This window comes from Pteronotus mesoamericanus, unplaced genomic scaffold, assembly GCF_021234165.1.
Source record: "Pteronotus mesoamericanus isolate MK-2021 breed Mesoamerican mustached bat unplaced genomic scaffold, CSHL_Meso_final scaffold_582, whole genome shotgun sequence".
Lineage (NCBI taxonomy): Eukaryota > Metazoa > Chordata > Mammalia > Chiroptera > Mormoopidae > Pteronotus > Pteronotus mesoamericanus.
Window position 1 is genome coordinate 4,554,869 of NW_026555323.1, and position 16,450 is coordinate 4,571,318.

General features: G+C 55.4%; 1 protein-coding gene across 1 annotated transcript in view; it reads left to right on the plus strand.

The window, feature by feature from the left end:
• Nucleotides 1-16,450, plus strand: part of ADAMTS17 (ADAM metallopeptidase with thrombospondin type 1 motif 17) — a 190,227-nt gene that overhangs the window by 77,626 nt on the left and 96,151 nt on the right. Inside the window, exon 8 of the mRNA XM_054561974.1 lies at nucleotides 1,208-1,313. Coding sequence (XP_054417949.1) covers nucleotides 1,208-1,313 — 106 coding nt within the window. The remainder of the gene's footprint in view (nucleotides 1-1,207; nucleotides 1,314-16,450) is intronic.

Here is a 16,450-nt window from a genome sequence, read left to right on the forward strand (position 1 = left end):
CCACAGCGGGGGTACAGATGTTTCCAGTCCTCACGATTCCACACCCTGGGAGGGCTTGGGGCTCGCGGGCTCCTGCTTTGGTTGAGAGAAGCCAAAGGGGAATCCTGGGTGGTGGGGGCTGTCCGCCCTGCGTGCGGAGATAGCGGAAGCTAAGAGGAAGCGTGGGGCACCGCCACCGGCGGGGGCAGCCCTGCAGCGTCGGCAGGAGACATGGCCGGCGCACAGCCAACTGCCCGGCATTCCTCAGACGTGTCCCGTCAGTCCAAGGCCCCTGTATTTCTGACACATGTCCCTCTGCCAGACGAGCCCATCTCCCCAGTAAAACTCCCACGTGTCCCGTAGAGGCTAGCGGCCTTCCAGCCTCTGGGCTCAGCCCTGGCTCACGCGCCCCACCCCCCTATGTCTGCATCCTTCCTGCCTGTGCTGGTTCGCTCCCATCTCGGGGAGGGTCCCCAAGTCAAGTGTGTGCCGAGGTGGGCCAGTGGGGCCACGGGCTCGCCCTCAGTAATGACTTCCAGGCCTGCGCTCGGCAGCCTCCTCTCCCTCCCTCTGGATCCCAGCTTCCTTCTGTCTCTCCCGAAACGTTTTCTGGAGCTTCGTCCACAGCCTGTCCCTGGCCCGCTCGCTGCGGTCAGCCCCAGCCCAGATCCAGGCTCACACCAGCAGCATCGACCTCACAGGGCCAGGGCTGGCGTGAGGGGAGGAGGTGCCCAGGGTACAGAATTTAAGGAAGCACGGCCTCCCTCTGGGCGACACGCCAGCGCAGGGCCAGCTCTTGAGAGGGCGCCTCTCCTTAAGCTCTGCACGCTGGCTGCCTGGCCTTGCTGACCTCTGGTCCCAGCCTGGGACCTGAAGCTAGACAGCCTCCCAGCCCAGCTAGTCCAGGTGACTCTGAGACAAAGTTGCCTTTCCTTCCTGAATCTCAGTTTCACACTGGTAATGAGGACTAAATTAGATACTTTGTGTAAACTGTTCAGCCTGTTGCCTGATGTCCGGGTGGTGATTATTATAAGGCTTGTAGAAAAAGCAGCACACGCCAGGCGGTCGGTCTGTCTGTCAGCGCTGGACCAGCAGGGCCAGCCCCGGGCCCATCGTCCTCCCAGTTTGCCCCGCCCACGGCCGTGCGTGATGGGTGGCCGCGTGCACCTGCCCGGCAAGGTCGGGGCCCCGTGTTCTGAAGAGGATGTGTTTTGTGTCTCTGCTGCAGGAATTGCTTACTTAGGAGGCGTGTGCAGTGCTAAGAGGAAATGTGTGCTTGCCGAAGACAATGGTCTCAATCTGGCCTTTACCATCGCCCATGAGCTGGGCCACAAGTAAGTATCGGACTCCGTACTGTTCTGCCTGCCTCATTGCCTTTCTGAACACGTACCTTTGCGCTTGCGTTCTCTAAATGCTAACCTGGCGCTGTGGCAGGCCTCTGCCCCTTCCCCGCGCGGGCCTGGGCCCGGGAGCCCGGGTCCCGGCCCCTCAGGGGACCCGAGATGTCCCAGGACAGACAGGCTTTGAGAGCTGACACGTGAACCTGGTGTTCGGGTCCGCTCCGAAAGCTGACGCGGGACTGGCAAGAGGTTTCTCTCAGTGTCTTCGAGTTGTGTTTCCTGGATCAGCGTGATCTTGGACTCACTCTCAACCTCTCACTCACATAATAGGATGTGTCTCTCTTCCTATGATTGACTTCCTATTTTTTTTTTCCAGCAACGTCCAGCTTTCCGAAGGTAGGACAGCAGTGTCTTAGCCTTAAAGCGCCAACAGCGACTGCCTCCTGGCACTTGGCAGTCCCTCCCTCCAAGGGGAAGTAACCGCAGGCCCTGTGGGCCCGGGGCAGGGCTGGGGGTGTGTGTGTCCGAGGCAGCCTCCTGGTTTTTCAGATGAGGAAGCAGAAGGTCAGAGGGGTTGAGCTCCTGGCCCAAGGTCGAGGCCACTGCAGGAAGCCTCAGGTGGCAGAAAGTCAGCTGACTCTAAAACTGCGGCCCAAGGGCTGGCTCTTTCTCCCAGAGCGGCTCTTGGCTTCACGTTTCTCTGAAGGGGAAAAGTGTGACCCAAATGCTTAGGAACTTAAAAAAATAAATAAATGGAGGAGGCCAGAGTGTGCAAAACAATGGGAAAATTTGTTTTGGCTTGAACAGAACAAAAGGACATGTGACTCTAGTTCTTGGGGGGGGAAATATATGGTAAAGGTTTTCTGTTGACCTACCTAGTAAGATGCTTGGGACCCAAAGTGGAAACTCCAGCTTCCTGCAAGAGTAAAACCAGTGTGTGAGGAAAACAGTTTTCCTCCTGTATTAACCCTTTCTGTGGCTTTGCTTATTTTATTTTGGGGGCTTGCTTTGATTATCGGGTCTGGTTTTGATTTCTTTCAGTCCTGTAGGCAGATCGGTAATTGACTTCTCTGCACCTGCTGGTCATCACGATGTGGGTACAGTGACTGCAAACGGTTTTCCGCATATTTCCTGGAAACTCAGGAGGAACGACAGGTCATTGGCCAGGAGAAATAGGAGCCGTTGTCTCTCTACACAGTTATTTCATCTTGACGGAATTTTTTTAAAAAAGTTGATGACAGCACTTTTAGTTTCTTGTCTCTACTACCAGAACGTAATTTGAAAATGAATTACAGTCAAATTAGTGTATTCTTACCTCTGATTTGTTCGAAACAACCCCGTGCCTAAGAGTGGGCGCTCAAAGGAAAGCATCAATCGATAGGGCTTTGGCAAACACCTTCTGACTGTCGCCTGACGCACCCAGAACCTCGTCGGTCCCCAGAATCGGCTTCCTAATGGCTGTGAGCGTGCAGAGTTGTCAAAACATTTCCCAGTGTGCAGCTTGTTGGGCGCTTTGAAAAGACAGCCTGCCCTGCATTGTCCCGGGGCCAGCTTCAGCCCCAGGGCACACACAGGAGTGCTGGGTGCCCCCGCGTGCGCTCGCACGCGTGCTGCACAGAGGCCTTTTCTCCGCGGACACTGAGAAACAGAGGGCCATTTTCTGCCTGATGACCTGTGCCATTGTGTGGGATCAAAGCCCGTCGGCGTGGCCCAGGGGGTCTGCAAGGATGAATGGTTAGATTCAGTCAGACTGTAGTAGCCTTTAGCTACAGTCTGTTTAGGATTTCTTAGAGGACCCTTTATAGCCCACTATTGAACTCTAATTACCTACAAAAACAAACACCTTATTGTTAATCAAAGCCAATAAACCCTGCTAGCATTCGGCCCTGCCCCTTGCTGGGTGGCTACAGTTTCCCAGGGAAGTCTGCTGTCTCTGATCATCCGGGAGCCTTGGGAAGCAGAGCCCCCACAGATGAAGCCCCCGTCCCCGCATCGTGCCGGTCCGCTGGGCTCAGGTCAGCGGGCAAGGCTGATCCAGGCCGACCTTCACTCCCAGGGAAGCCCCTGGCCAGGCTGCCTCTCAGACGCGGCGCTTAGAAGCTGTTGCGTGTTTTGGCATGGAGTGGCACGGTTCACTGCACGCTCCTTCAGTACCTGTGAACTAAGATAGGACAAAAGGCTGTTCTCAGCGGACCTGAGACGCCGGTCCATGCTCGCCGAGAAAATTTGTGGATGGAAGTTTTAGAAAATGGAAAAGTGTACCCTCTGTGTACCCATAGAAAATCCCCAGAGGCCCACCCACTGGTCCCTCTCCGTTTAATGCTGATAAAGTGCCACATCTCTTTGAAGGCTGGGTGTGCGTGCCTTCGCACGTGGGCCTGCGTATGGGGGGCCTTTGTGTTACTTACCCAGTACTTCACATACGAGGATCAGTGCGCGCCTTTACCCTTAGATCCAAGTGTCAGGCAGAGAATTCCCTTCCTGAGTGAGGGACACCTTGCATTAATCAATGGGAGCTGCATAAACGAACAATATTTTCCTTCCACTTTGGCTGTCAGGAAACACAAAGCAAAGTCTCAGGTTCCTTTTCAGCGGTTGACTCATCTGAGTGCTGGAATGCTATTTTTCTCCCTCTTTCTAGTGTCTCTGTGTGTGCATGGTTTTGTTTTAAGTATCGTAGTTCAAAAATAATTTATTTGGTGCTGTCCCCAGGCCCCCATCCAGCGTGCAATCCAATCGATGCTAAATTATAAATTAAATGAAAAGTACTTGCCTTGATAATGTAACTAATGCTGCATAGGATAGGAAGTAGTAACACACTCATTTATTGAGCACCTGCCGCGTTAGCTGCTATGCCTCATGCTATTGAATCAGTCCTGTCCAGCAGGTATTAGTTCGCCTTTGCTTTCTAGACTAGGAAACGAGTCTTACTTTCTAAAAAATGTCTACTTCCTCCCTAAAATAGTTTGGAATCACTTACATGATTATGAACCCAGGCAACATGGCCATTAAAATAAGGATCCAAATGACAAGAGACAGGTAATAGGGAAGAGAGCTTGTTACATATCCCCCAAACCAAGATATTAATACCTGCAGTTTGCTGCCTGCCACGGCAGAAAGGACACTAAATGGTGTAGCACAGTCAGCAGAAGAAAGTAAATGTGTCATCAGGAGGGGCTTTTAGGAAACTGGGGTCCATAGGTGAGATTGACGGCCTTCTGATGACAGGCAGCCTTCTGATGACTGGCAGCCTTCTGATGACAGGCAGCCTTCTGATGACTGGCAGCCTTCTGTTGACTGACAGCCTCCTGATGACAGGCAGCCTTCTGTTGACTGACATCCTTCTGTTGACTGACAGGCTTCTGATGACTGGCAGCCTTCTGATGACTGGCAGCCTTCTGATGACAGGCAGCCTTGTGTTGACTGACAGCCTTCTGATGACTGGCAGCCTTCTGATGACTGGCAGCCTTCTGATGACAGGCAGCCTTCTGATGACTGACAGCCTTCTGTTGACTGACAGCCTTCTGTTGACTGGCAGCCTCCTGATGACAGGCAGCCTTCTGATGACTGACATCTTTCTGTTGACTGACAGCCTCCTGATGACAGGCAGCCTTCTGTTGACTGACATCCTTCTGTTGACTGGCAGCCTTCTGATGACTGGCAGCCTTCTGATGACTGACATCCTTCTGTTGACTGACAGCCTTCTGATGACTGGCAGCCTTCTGTTGACTGACAGCCTTCTGATGACTGACAGCCTTCTGTTGACAGGCAGCTTCTGATGACTGACAGCCTTCTGTTGACAGGCAGCTTCTGATGACTGGCAGCCTTCTGTTGACTGACATCCTTCTGTTGACTGACAGCCTTCTGATGACTGGCAGCCTTCTGTTGACTGACAGCCTTCTGATGACTGACAGCCTTCTGTTGACAGGCAGCTTCTGATGACTGACAGCCTTCTGTTGACAGGCAGCTTCTGATGACTGGCAGCCTTCTGATGACTGGCAGCCTTCTGATGACAGGCATCCTTCTGTTGACTGACAGCCTTCTGTTGACTGGCAGCCTTCTGATGACTGGCAGCCTTCTGATGACTGACAGCCTTCTGATGACTGGCAGCCTTCTGTTGACAGGCAGCCTTCTGATGACTGGCAGCCTTCTGATGACTGACAGCCTTCTGATGACTGGCAGCCTTCCGATGACTGGCAGCCTTCCGATGACTGACAGCCTTCCGATGACTGACAGCCTTCCGTTGACTGACAGCCTTCCGATGACTGACAGCCTTCTGTTGACAGGCAGCCTTCTGATGACTGACAGCCTCTGATGACAGACAGCCTTCTGATGACTGAGAGCCTCTGATGACAGACAGCCTTCTGATGACTGAGAGCCTCTGATGACTGGCAGTCTTCCGTTGACTGACAGCCTTCCGATGACTGACAGCCTTCTGTTGACAGGCAGCCTTCTGATGACTGACAGCCTCTGATGACAGACAGCCTTCTGATGACTGAGAGCCTTCTGATGACAGACAGCCATCTCATAATTACCCTTCTTTAAAGTAGGGCTGAAAACGCTGGAGCCCCAGCTTTAGACAGGGACTGGAGGGTGTGCAGTTCCAGGTGGGGGGCGTGGGTGGAACTGGGAGGGGGCTGCCCTGTGTTCCTGCCTGGAGGAGGAGTGGCCTGCAAGCCGCAGCCATCTGACAATGGCTTTGCGGTTTGCATGGCCTTGGGTGCTGTCTTGCCCATGAAAGACTGCCAGGTAGGCAGCTGCACATGACCTCGGTTTACCTAGTGGTAGAAACGTGGCCGTGTGCGAGTTTGGGAAGGCAGCCGTCTCCTTGTCGTGGTGGCCCCACTGCAAATGCAGGTGTTTCAGCCTGCGCCCTCCTGTGCCTTTCGTATTCCTTGGGGACCTTGAAAGAGGGGTAGCTGCTGCGCATGCGAAGATGGCTGTGATGGCCCTCATGCTTTCAAGGCTTAACTGCTTGGCCATGGGAAACACTGTCCCCTGAGAAGGGGAGAAGCTCTTGTCCATGCCAGCTGTCCCCAAGGAAAGGCAAAAACCAAGTCAAGCTACACCCTCACCGATCGAGGGCTGGGGGACTGTAGTGACTGCAATGAAATATTACTATGACTAGGTGTGATACATCTGCTAGAATTTTGGAATATATTGTTTGCTGTGATTTGGCAGGTTCGGTGTCCAAGAGAGGAAGTGAGGGGTTCGACAGCATCCCGGTTAGAACGCCTCTGCTCAGGGGGGCATCAGTCAGATAAGGTGCGAGGCAGCCGGAGAGTCGCTTGGTGGTAAGGGCCCTCCTGGCGCAGCTGGAGGCCAGCAAGGCACAGACCTGCCTCTCAGCCAGAGGCGGGGGCCCAGGGACCCCCAGAGCGCTGGGCACGGAGCGTGCTGCTCCGTCAGGCGAGACAGAGAGCTCCCGGGAAATGTCAAAACCCCGGGCTTTTTGGGTGGGATGAGGAGCAGGGGCCACCCACTCAGAAAAAAAGAGAGAGTTTTTTTTTTTTTTTACTGTGTGGAAACAAAGAGCCTTCCCTGGCAGAAAATGAACCTCGGCTTCTGTTGGATTTAAGAGGCTCCGTCCGATCAGCGTGAGCCGGATCGATGCCTGTCTGGAGAGTCAGTCCAAACCACGGGACCCCTGGACCCCAGTAAATCTCCAAAAGGCCCTCCACACGGGCCTGAAGCCCTGCCCCGAATCCGGCTCTCGCCCCCTGTGCTTGGGTGCACGTTTCCCCCACCTGATCTTCCTGGGGTTTTTCCTGCCTTCCATCTACCGTTTCTTGGATCTTTCCCTTCTGAAATTAACCTCTACTCTGGTCCGCTGGCTCGGACCGTGGCCCCTGAAAACCTCTCTCTGCAGGGAAGCTTCGTGGCCTAATGTAGCTTGGTGCAGGGGCAGCTGGGCAGTGCTGTCCCAGAGGGGCACCTGAGGCCTTTAGGAAGTGCCAGGGCCAGGCCCCCCCTCCCTCGAGCAGATCACGCTCATAGGGGTGGGCGAGCTTAGAGGTTCTCCCGGGCAGCCCACCGCAGCCAGGTGGCAGGCCCGCGGGCACGTGAGGTCGCAGAGGCTTCCGTGTCGATTTCGGGCCTCATCCGCGTCTGTTGCCCATCATCCCCCCCTCGGGGCCTCCCTCTGGGAGGAGCCGCAAACCGGGCAGGATGTGGTCCGGCACTCCAGGCCCTTGCTCGCCTCTCCCCCGCGATCACCCTCAATTCCAGCCCCTGGTCACCTGCCTAAAGCTGGCGAGACAGGGGAAGAAACGCACAGCCATCCTGGAAGCTGTCACCCGAGGCAGACTTAGCCCTGTTACTCTCGTGTGACGTCTCCCAGGAGACCTCTGTGAGGGCACAGAACACAGCATACAGTGACCTGGGGGTGAGATGAATGGGACAGGCAAAGGGAAGGGACAGAGGAGGAGAAGCAGGTGGGGCCCAGGCACTGAGTGCACAAGTGCCCAGAATGAAGAGCAGTGCTGGGCAGGGCTTTAGACGCACAGACGGCCTCACGGGGGCTGGGTTTGGTGACACAGCGGCCGCATGTGTGCTGCAGATGTGCAGCGAGGCATGCATGTCGGTGGACTTGGTGGCAGCCGCGTGTAGTGCACAGCTGGATTCTCAGAGCTGCACAAACGGTCACAGCCCCCTGGAAGTGAGCCCCCCCCCCCCCGCCCGTTTGGAAGCACTGTCCTGGCTGGTGTTACTGGGAGGAGGGCGGAAGCACACATGGAGCAGGGACTTTATCCTACGGGGACAGAGGGCAGTGGATGCCACCACCTGCTCTGAAGTCACAAATGGGATCCACAGCTCCACGCAGGTCCAACAAGGACGCCGTCAAAAGCCAGCTCCTGGCACTCGGAATGTGACACGGTGCAGAGAGGAGTTCGGGGCCAGGGACGCTGGAAGGGTGTCCCGTTGATGTGTGCCCGAGGACGTGCTCGCCTGGTGTGCGGCACAGAATGTGGGCCGAGTCGTGGCTGATGGGCGGAGGGCGAACAGGTGTCCGGGGAGCAGAGGGAGAAGGCAAGGAAAGCTCTCCTCGGGGAGCATCCTCACAGCTGCAGCCAACGCAATTCAAAGGGAAAAGAATTGTCTCAATCCCAGGACAGGAAGCAAGGGAAGCCATCGTGCAGATGGGTGACAAGGGGCAGTGCTTGTCTGGGATCTGCATGAAGAACGAGTCGGGGGAGATGCGTGGGGCACGCAGGCCGCGTGTGAGCGGGCAGCCACCGCTCCTGCCCGGGCCCTTTGCCCTGTGCCCACTTGGCAGGTGGGCGCCTTTATAAGGAAGGTGCAGCAGAGGGGGATTCCTGGAAATGTACCTGTTTAGAAATCCTGCGAGCAGGTCATTCTAGTTGGAATTAGGGTAGTTGTGTGTATCACAGACGGTGAGTCTTTCTTGCAGCCCAGAAAGACGGGGCACCCTCCCCCAGCAGGTCTGCGGGCAGGTGCGGGTCTGGTTCTGCAGCCGGCAAGTCCCACCCTGGATTTTCAGACGGGCTCCTCTCTGGCTCCCCGGGTCGTTCCTTCCGTTTTTACTCAGCTCTCACGGCCTTCACCAGCCAGACTTCAGGGCAATCAGGCGTGCTGGAGGTGCTCAGGGCGCTGTGGTTTCACGCCGAGGTGCTTGGAGCGATTCCTGAGTACAGTTTCTCAGTGTTTGGTCCCTGGATCAAGGTCCGCATGTGAGTGTCCCCAGAGCACAGCTGTCTTATCCAGATCCCAGCCCCGTACAAAACCTTCAGGCCTCATTTCCTTTTATCGTCATTTTTGAAGTTTGCTGCTGAAAATTGCAGGGTCGTTCACATGGCTTCACAAGCCCGGTCTTGTCTGCCCCGCCTTCTGCCCCGGCCACATCCCTCCTCCTCCCGTCTTCGCTGAGTCGTGCTGACTCTGGTGGCCGCCGGGGAGGCCCCCGGGGATCTGCGAGGCCAGCCTGTGCCCAGCACAGCTCTCTCCCTGCCAATCACAGGCTTTACAACAGCCCCTCCCTTCCGCTCCCCTTCTCCCCCGATGCCACACACCAGCAAAAGCAGAATATCCTTCTGTGCCCTCCCAGGCTGGGAATTTTTGAATGGGAAGTGCAGCGTCCAGATCAGCAGGAACGTTGTAACCAGTGGCCCTACTTCAATGGCCTTTGTGCTCTAAGCAGGAATTAGCAGGACTTGCAGGGAGATTACCAGGATATCCTTTGGAGTCTTACCCCGGACGCGGACTCAGAGGTGAGGTGAGGACACTCTAGTTGCCTGGCAAGCCCAGAGCCGCTGTCCTGAGGGGAACCTTGACCGCAGCCTTCCCAGCTCTGCCTAGGCCAGGCGACCACCAGCAGAGGGTCAGCCTTTCGAGCGCCGCCTGCGTCCTGGGCAGCCGGGCCGACCCCTAGTGGCTGGACATTATCTCCGTGACGGGAAACCCAGCCGGATCTGCGGCGTCCGCTGCCTCCCAAGCTTCCTTACGGTAACGACGGAAGTTACAAAGCTCAGCTCGTGTTCAGTACTTCCAGCCCACGAATCACTTGCGTTCCTTCCTTCAAGTGAAGTGGGCTGAGACGGTGTTGGAAGAGACGGGATGCAAGCTGAGTTCGGCGGAAGAACCAAATTCTGAAGTCCCCTTAGAACTGCCTTACTTTACCGACCGTCCTGGGAAGTCGCCGAGAGCCAGTGTCCTCATGAGCTTGCCGCGGCTTCCGGAACTTCACCTCAGGGGCGTTGCTCCTGGTGTTCAGAGCTGGAGGGGACGTCTGAAGGCATCTCAGCCTCCTCCTGCAGATGGCGAGTCCGAGTGGCCGGGCGGAGACCCAGTCCCGGGCCCCAGGCCAAGGTGCAGGGTCCGTTAAACAAGTGGGCCAGGCTCAGGCCGAGGCCTCCATGCGCGGCTCTCCTGGTGACCGGCTTTGCTTCCCTTTGCTTGGGAAGACATCGTCTGCTTACATGGTGCTCCACTATGGACTGAACGTGTGTGTCCCCTCAGAATTCATTGGTTGAAATCTAGCCCCCATTTGTGATAGTATCTGAAGGGGGGCCGTAGGGAGATGATTAGCCGATGAGGGGGGAGCCCTCGTGAATGGGATTAGCGCCCTTAGAAGAAGAGATGGGAGAGCTATCTTTCTTTACCTCACGTGAGGACACGGCGAGACGGCAGCTGTCCCGCAGCCCAGGAGAGGGCCCCCACCAGCCCTGGCCATCCTGGCACCCTGCCCTTGGACTTCTGATTTCCAGCACTGTGAGAAATAAGTTTCTCTTGTTGACCAGCTGACTCGTTCATGGCATTTTTTTAACGGCAGCCTGAGCTGGCTAAGACACGTCCCCACTCCCTCAAGGTGTTCGGTTTCCTGCCTGAGATCCCTGTTCATCTGCTGCCCACTGCTGATGGAAAACTTTAAACCAAAAACCCAAGCGTGGCTGCCCTCTCCTGAGAGCCTGGGAAATGTGCCACCAGCCCGCTCAGCGGCCAGCTCTAGGGACGAGCCCTCCTCATCCTCGTCTGTCCTCAGGCACAGAGGGCGTGCTCTCACACTGCACAAAGGCGGCGGTTTTGCCAGGCAGCAGCCACAGACAGGACCCACAGAAAGGCTCGAGGGGTCTCGGGGAGCCGCGAAGTCAGACGCTGTGCCTGACGCCAGAACAGGCACCATTGTGGCCAGGGACCCGTGTGAGGATCTGGCCCTTAGGGAAAAAAATATATAAATAATAGAGGAGTGCAGAACAAGGGGGTTTCTAATTTTCCTAGCAAGTCCCTGGATGTGTCAGAAAGACATTGTCTTGCTAATCAGAACCGCACTTTTGCAGCGATGACAAGGGGCAGGTGCTAAGCTTGGCGCTTTGCTGATGCTCATGTCTGATTGTGATCGGGAGCAGAGGGAGAAGGGAAAGAAGGAGGGTTGGTCATCTTTGGGCTGAGCCAGGGAGACGCCTGGGGTTGTCGAGGTCCCCGGAGGTGCTGGTGCTGTGCAGGGGGATGGGCAGCCAGCGGGAGGCTCAGGGCCCCACGGTGCTGGGACATGCCACCCGGGGGGCTGAACCTGGGCCCACGCCGTGGCCCCGGCTTCCTCAGCTTACAGCCGGGCAGACTGTTGAAGAGAAGGAGGGGGCAGAGCCTTTACAAGTGGAACTTGGTGACAGTGTCTCCCACGCTGAGGATGCGGTGGTGGGTCCCCTGGGACCGCTGCCATGGGGCAGCTTTAAGACACACCGAGGACCCAACGACAGGGCCCCTGCCCTTGACCGAGAGTCCTGTGCAGGTCGGTTTCTGGTCAAAGGAGCCTTCCAGCCAGGGACACGAGCTCACGGGGTCCATGACACCTGATGATCCTGTAGGTGACTGAGTAGGCTCTGCGTCAGGGAGCACCGGTTTGTGCGGCATGTGCCCTGGGATCCCCAAGGGGTGGCACAGACAGGAGCGGCCCTGAAGAACGAGGTGGCCAACTGGCCCGGCACACGTAGGACTTGGCTCGCTCAGCAGAACAGGCTTCTGGAAACATCTCTCCTGCGCCCATCCCAGCCTGACCTGTCCCGACTGACCTGGCGATTGTCACCTACAACTGCCCCATCAGAATCGGGCAGAGAGGGTGTCTCCAGGGGCAGCGTGGAGGGACACGGCAAAACCACATCTAGTGCCTTGCTGCTCCCACTGTGGTCTGAGGTCGTTCGCCTCAGCAGGGAGCCGGTTAGAAGCGCGGGGTCCGAGCCCAGCCAGTGACTCCTGCAGACGTCGGAACTGGGGAAGAGCGGCGGAGCACGCCGGGGGGCAGCCCTTCCGGCCGACCGCCTCGCCGCGCGGCGTGTGCAGCTGTGGGTGCGTGTGGAGAGTGTGTGTGAGTATGTATGTGTGTGAATACGTATGTGAGTATGTATATGTGTTCGTATGAGTGTGTGTGTGTGTGTGCACGTGTGTGTATGTAGGTATGCGTACGTACTAGGCAGACCACAGGGACATTGTGAGTTCCGTGCCAGACCACCGCAGTAAAGTGAGTGGTGATCTGTTTGCTGGTGGAGGGTCTTGCCTTCAGTTGTAAAACAGGCAACATAAGCGGAATTAAATGAGGTATGACGCTGTGTGTGTGTGTGTGTGTGTGTGCGCGCGCGTGAAACTTGGTGGGGATGGAAGGAAAACTTTTGTTTCATTCCGGAGTTTGTTCCACGAGGGAGTCTTTAGAGTAGCTTTCTTGCTCTGATTTTGGAGTTTTTTTAAAATTGATTTTTAGAGAGAGATTTGTTGTTCCACTTACTGATGCCCTCACTGGTTGATTCTTGCACGTGCCTTGCCTGGGGCTGCCGGTGCAGCCTTGGTGTATTGGGACCCCACTGTAACCAGCTGAGCTCTTGGCAGCGCCCGTGCCCTGATTTTGGAATCTCTTCTGTGGTCTCTTGTTGGTCGCCCATGCTTTATTCACCGGCAGCAGCTCCACGGGACCTTTGGCTGGCTTACAGTTTGATGGTAGGTTTCACTCAGCTTCCTTTATAGTTTGAAGACTAAATTCCTGTGTAGATACGGTTGGTACAGCAGCTCCCATCCTTCCTGTTAAAAGAGGCCGCATTCTAACCCTGACCGGTGTGGCTCAGTGGATTTGGCGTCATCCTGCAAAGCAAAAGGTCGCCAGCTCTGTCCCCATTTGGGGCACATGCCTGGGTTGCGGGTTTGGTCCCTGGTAGGAGAGCGCACAAGAGACAGCTGATCGATGTTTCTCTCTCACATCGATGTTTCTCTCCTTTTCGTCTTCCCTCCCCTTCTCTCTATAAATAAATGAATAATATTTTTTTTAAAAAAGAGAGACCCCGCTCTAGTCTAAATGGTTAACTTGACACAGCATACCATGTGGTACGTTTTTGGCTCACGCCAGCACGTCGACGCATGGGCACTGACAGATCTGTCTGAGAACACGCCGGCCAGCCCAAACTCCGCATGGCGGGGAAACGGGGCTTTTCCGTGTAGGCCCTGGAAGGAAGCGGCAGGAAACCGGAACACTGAACCAAAAACGTGAAAGGCTCCTTACAGCCCCAGAAGCCGTGGTCTTTGCCACCCCAGAAGGGCTGACTGAAATACTTGGCAAAAGCTCCGAAATGAGGGCGTTCCCGCCTCACCTCCTATTCAGGTTTTCCTTCCAGTTTGAGGCGGAAGCTGGTTTGCGAGGGACTGTGCTCTCCCTAAGGGTAGCTTGTCCCTGTCCTTCCTCCCAGGGACCCACCTGCCTGGGGACAGCCTGTCCCATGGCAGCTGCCCCATTGGTAGCACCACAGAGTCAGCAGGTCAGCCTCTCGGTTGACTTTTGGATCCAACGTGATAGGAACTGTTTTCTCTTCCCACATTGGACGTAATGTTGCCCAAGGTCTAGAAGACCAGTGCAGCCCCCAAGTGCTGGGTGGAACCCGCTGGGATCTGAGGGGGTGGAAGGACCCTGGTCACTTCCTGCTGCCACACGAATTGGCTCCATGTCCCCAGAAGCTGCTCCGCCCATGGGAGCCTGGAGACCGCCTGGCCTTGGTCTCCAGTAGTGTTTGATCCCGTCCTGGTTGTGCATGTCGCAACCCTGATAAGGGATGACAAAATTCATTTCCTTCTAGGGCCCCAAAAGAGGGAAGCCTTGGCCATGAAAAGTCTTCACACGCCGGTGGCATTGAGAAGCATGGGTCTGTGTTGGGGCTGGAGGGTGGGGAACGGAAGGAAGATGAGTGAAAGTTTGCAAAGCAACAGGCGAGGACAGCACTTATTAGGACAATGTTGTCACTCCCAGAGCGAGAATCAGTGCTGATAGGACAGGAGGAAGGCTGAGCACCAAGTGACAGCAGATGACCAGCGTGTCGAGGTGACCGGGCCTCGGAGGGGTTGAACCCTGAGGTGTAGAGATTTCTTCCTGCCCTGCGCACACTTCTCACCAAAACCTGCAGGTCAGCCATGGATCTGTGCCTCGGGCTCTTTTTATGCCTAGGAACCAGAATGGTGGTTCTTTTCCCTGAAAAAGTACAGTTTTCCTAAGGAAAAACCTATAGTGTGTCTAATACGCGTGCCCTCTGCTGGCTTCCATGCAGTGAAATCGCTGTGGCATCCTACCTGGGGGAACAGTCTCTGGTCCTGCGAGTGGCCAAAGATGGGGACCGTCAGCCGTGCCTTTGGCAGCGCACAGTTCAGACCAGTTAGTCTCTGCTCTGTCAGCGTTGCCAGATGTGACACTAACCTCTTCTGTAGACACCACTTAAAAGCAGACATTGAACTCAAAGCCCATATCAAAATTATTTTTAAAAAAGAAACAGAGGTAGCAGGCCCCTGAGTACCACTGACATTTCCAGCTTCTCTTTTTTTCTCCAAATGTTCAAGCGGCCCGCCAAGCCGGGTCGCATGTGGCCACAGGTGGGAGCGGGGAGGACTCGTGGGCAGCCGCTGCCGCTGGCTTGGGCTTTGGCGACCCCGGCCCACGGGCTTCCTCTTCTCCACTAGAACGCAACACTGGGAGGCGTTCCGCCTGGAACACCTTCTCCTTTCACGTCTCAAATGGGATCCTGCAGAGGACACCCTCTTTTCCTGTTTTAATAACCTGTTATCAACTACAAAGTTGCTGCTAGTAAAAAATATCAATTAGCGCTTAGGCAATACTTTTGGCATCGCTTGAAGCCGCATTCCGCCCCCTTTCACACGACAGCTGCTCCGAGCCAGGATTCGGAGGGGGCTTGAGGACGCGTCTTGTATACACAGTCATTACGGCAGCCAGAAGAATATATTTTTATCCTGTAAATTGAATGCCAGTTAAGCAGTAGTGATTACTGCAAGAAGCCTATAATTTATCCCAGGGGAAGTGAAGATTTCTTTTCAAGATAAAAAGTATTGCTTAAGAAGCGCCTCCGAAAAAAATAAGTAAAGAAAGGGAAAAAGAAATACCAGTAACAAAGCCACCCAGTGTCTCGACTGCGTGGAAATTTCACAACGGAACCCATGGTATCCAAGAAATGGCGAGTCTACATGTACTACTGTACATGTACAGGTACTACTTCATGGAGTGTCACACAAACTAGCATTTAATAACTAGCATTTAATAAGAGAAATAGGGTGGTTCCTATTTCTGCAATTTTTTCCTTAGACTGTTCACCAGGGTAGACGTTATAGATAGCACGTGGCCTTGAACTCCGCACGGGTCCAGAAGCGCCTTCCCTGGATTCACCCCCGAAATTGGGGATCTGGGTACAAATAAAAAACAGTCAGTCGGAATTCTGACCAAGAAGTGGTTGTCCTGAACCTCCGTTGCTTGGCTCTGAAGCTTGACGAGAACTCCTGGTTTCTGTCATCAACTTGGATTTCCTGAGAGAGGAGGAAAGAGGGAGGAGTGAGTGAGCCGGAGTGTTCGAACTGTGCGGCATCCTGGAAGCCAAGAGAGGCGCCCCCTCAGCTCAGAGGCTCGCCTGGGAGCCCCTGCTAAACACGGGCCCGGCCCTCCCCGAGTAATTCCAATCTACTTGGTCTGAGGTGGGCCCAGCCTCCCAGGTGATTTTTTCCTGCAGCCAAGGTGGGAGGCTTACTGGTGTTAAACAAGAACCTTAAAGACGGGAAGTTGTCCTGGAAGGAAGGGTTTCCTGAGCCGCATGCTACCCAGAAAAGGACCCAGCCCCGGGACACGTGGTCTAACCCACCAGCGGCAGGGCTCGTGAAAACAAACGCCTCTGTTGTCCTGAGATCCATGGACAGGACCCTTTCGTAGAAGTTTCTAGAAGCAAGCTGTTGTTTTGAGAGAACGGCATTGGTCTACACGTAAAGCGTGGAGCCGAGGGGAAAGGGGAAGCGAGGACAGTTCCGGGGTCCAAGCACAGTCCATGAGGGAGGAGCGTTGGCTGCTTTCAGACTGGCCGCGGGCAACAGCACGGCAAGTCCCTGCCTAAGCAGGAGGCCGTGGCACCTGGTGGCCGGCGCTCTCTGCAGGGGATCCTGGAGGGAGCCCCGTGGAAGCCCCTTCAGAGTCCCGGCAAACAGCCGGGCATGGAAGCAGGCTGCTGCCGGCTTCTGCTGGCTGCTGTTAACCCAGTAACTTCATTCTCTCTTTCTGTCTCCTTTCCACCCTCCAGCCTGCCAGTCATTCAAACGAGGGCACCTCATACTTTTTCCTTGGCACTAGTAAAACCATCAGTGGGGCTCTGGACTGCGGG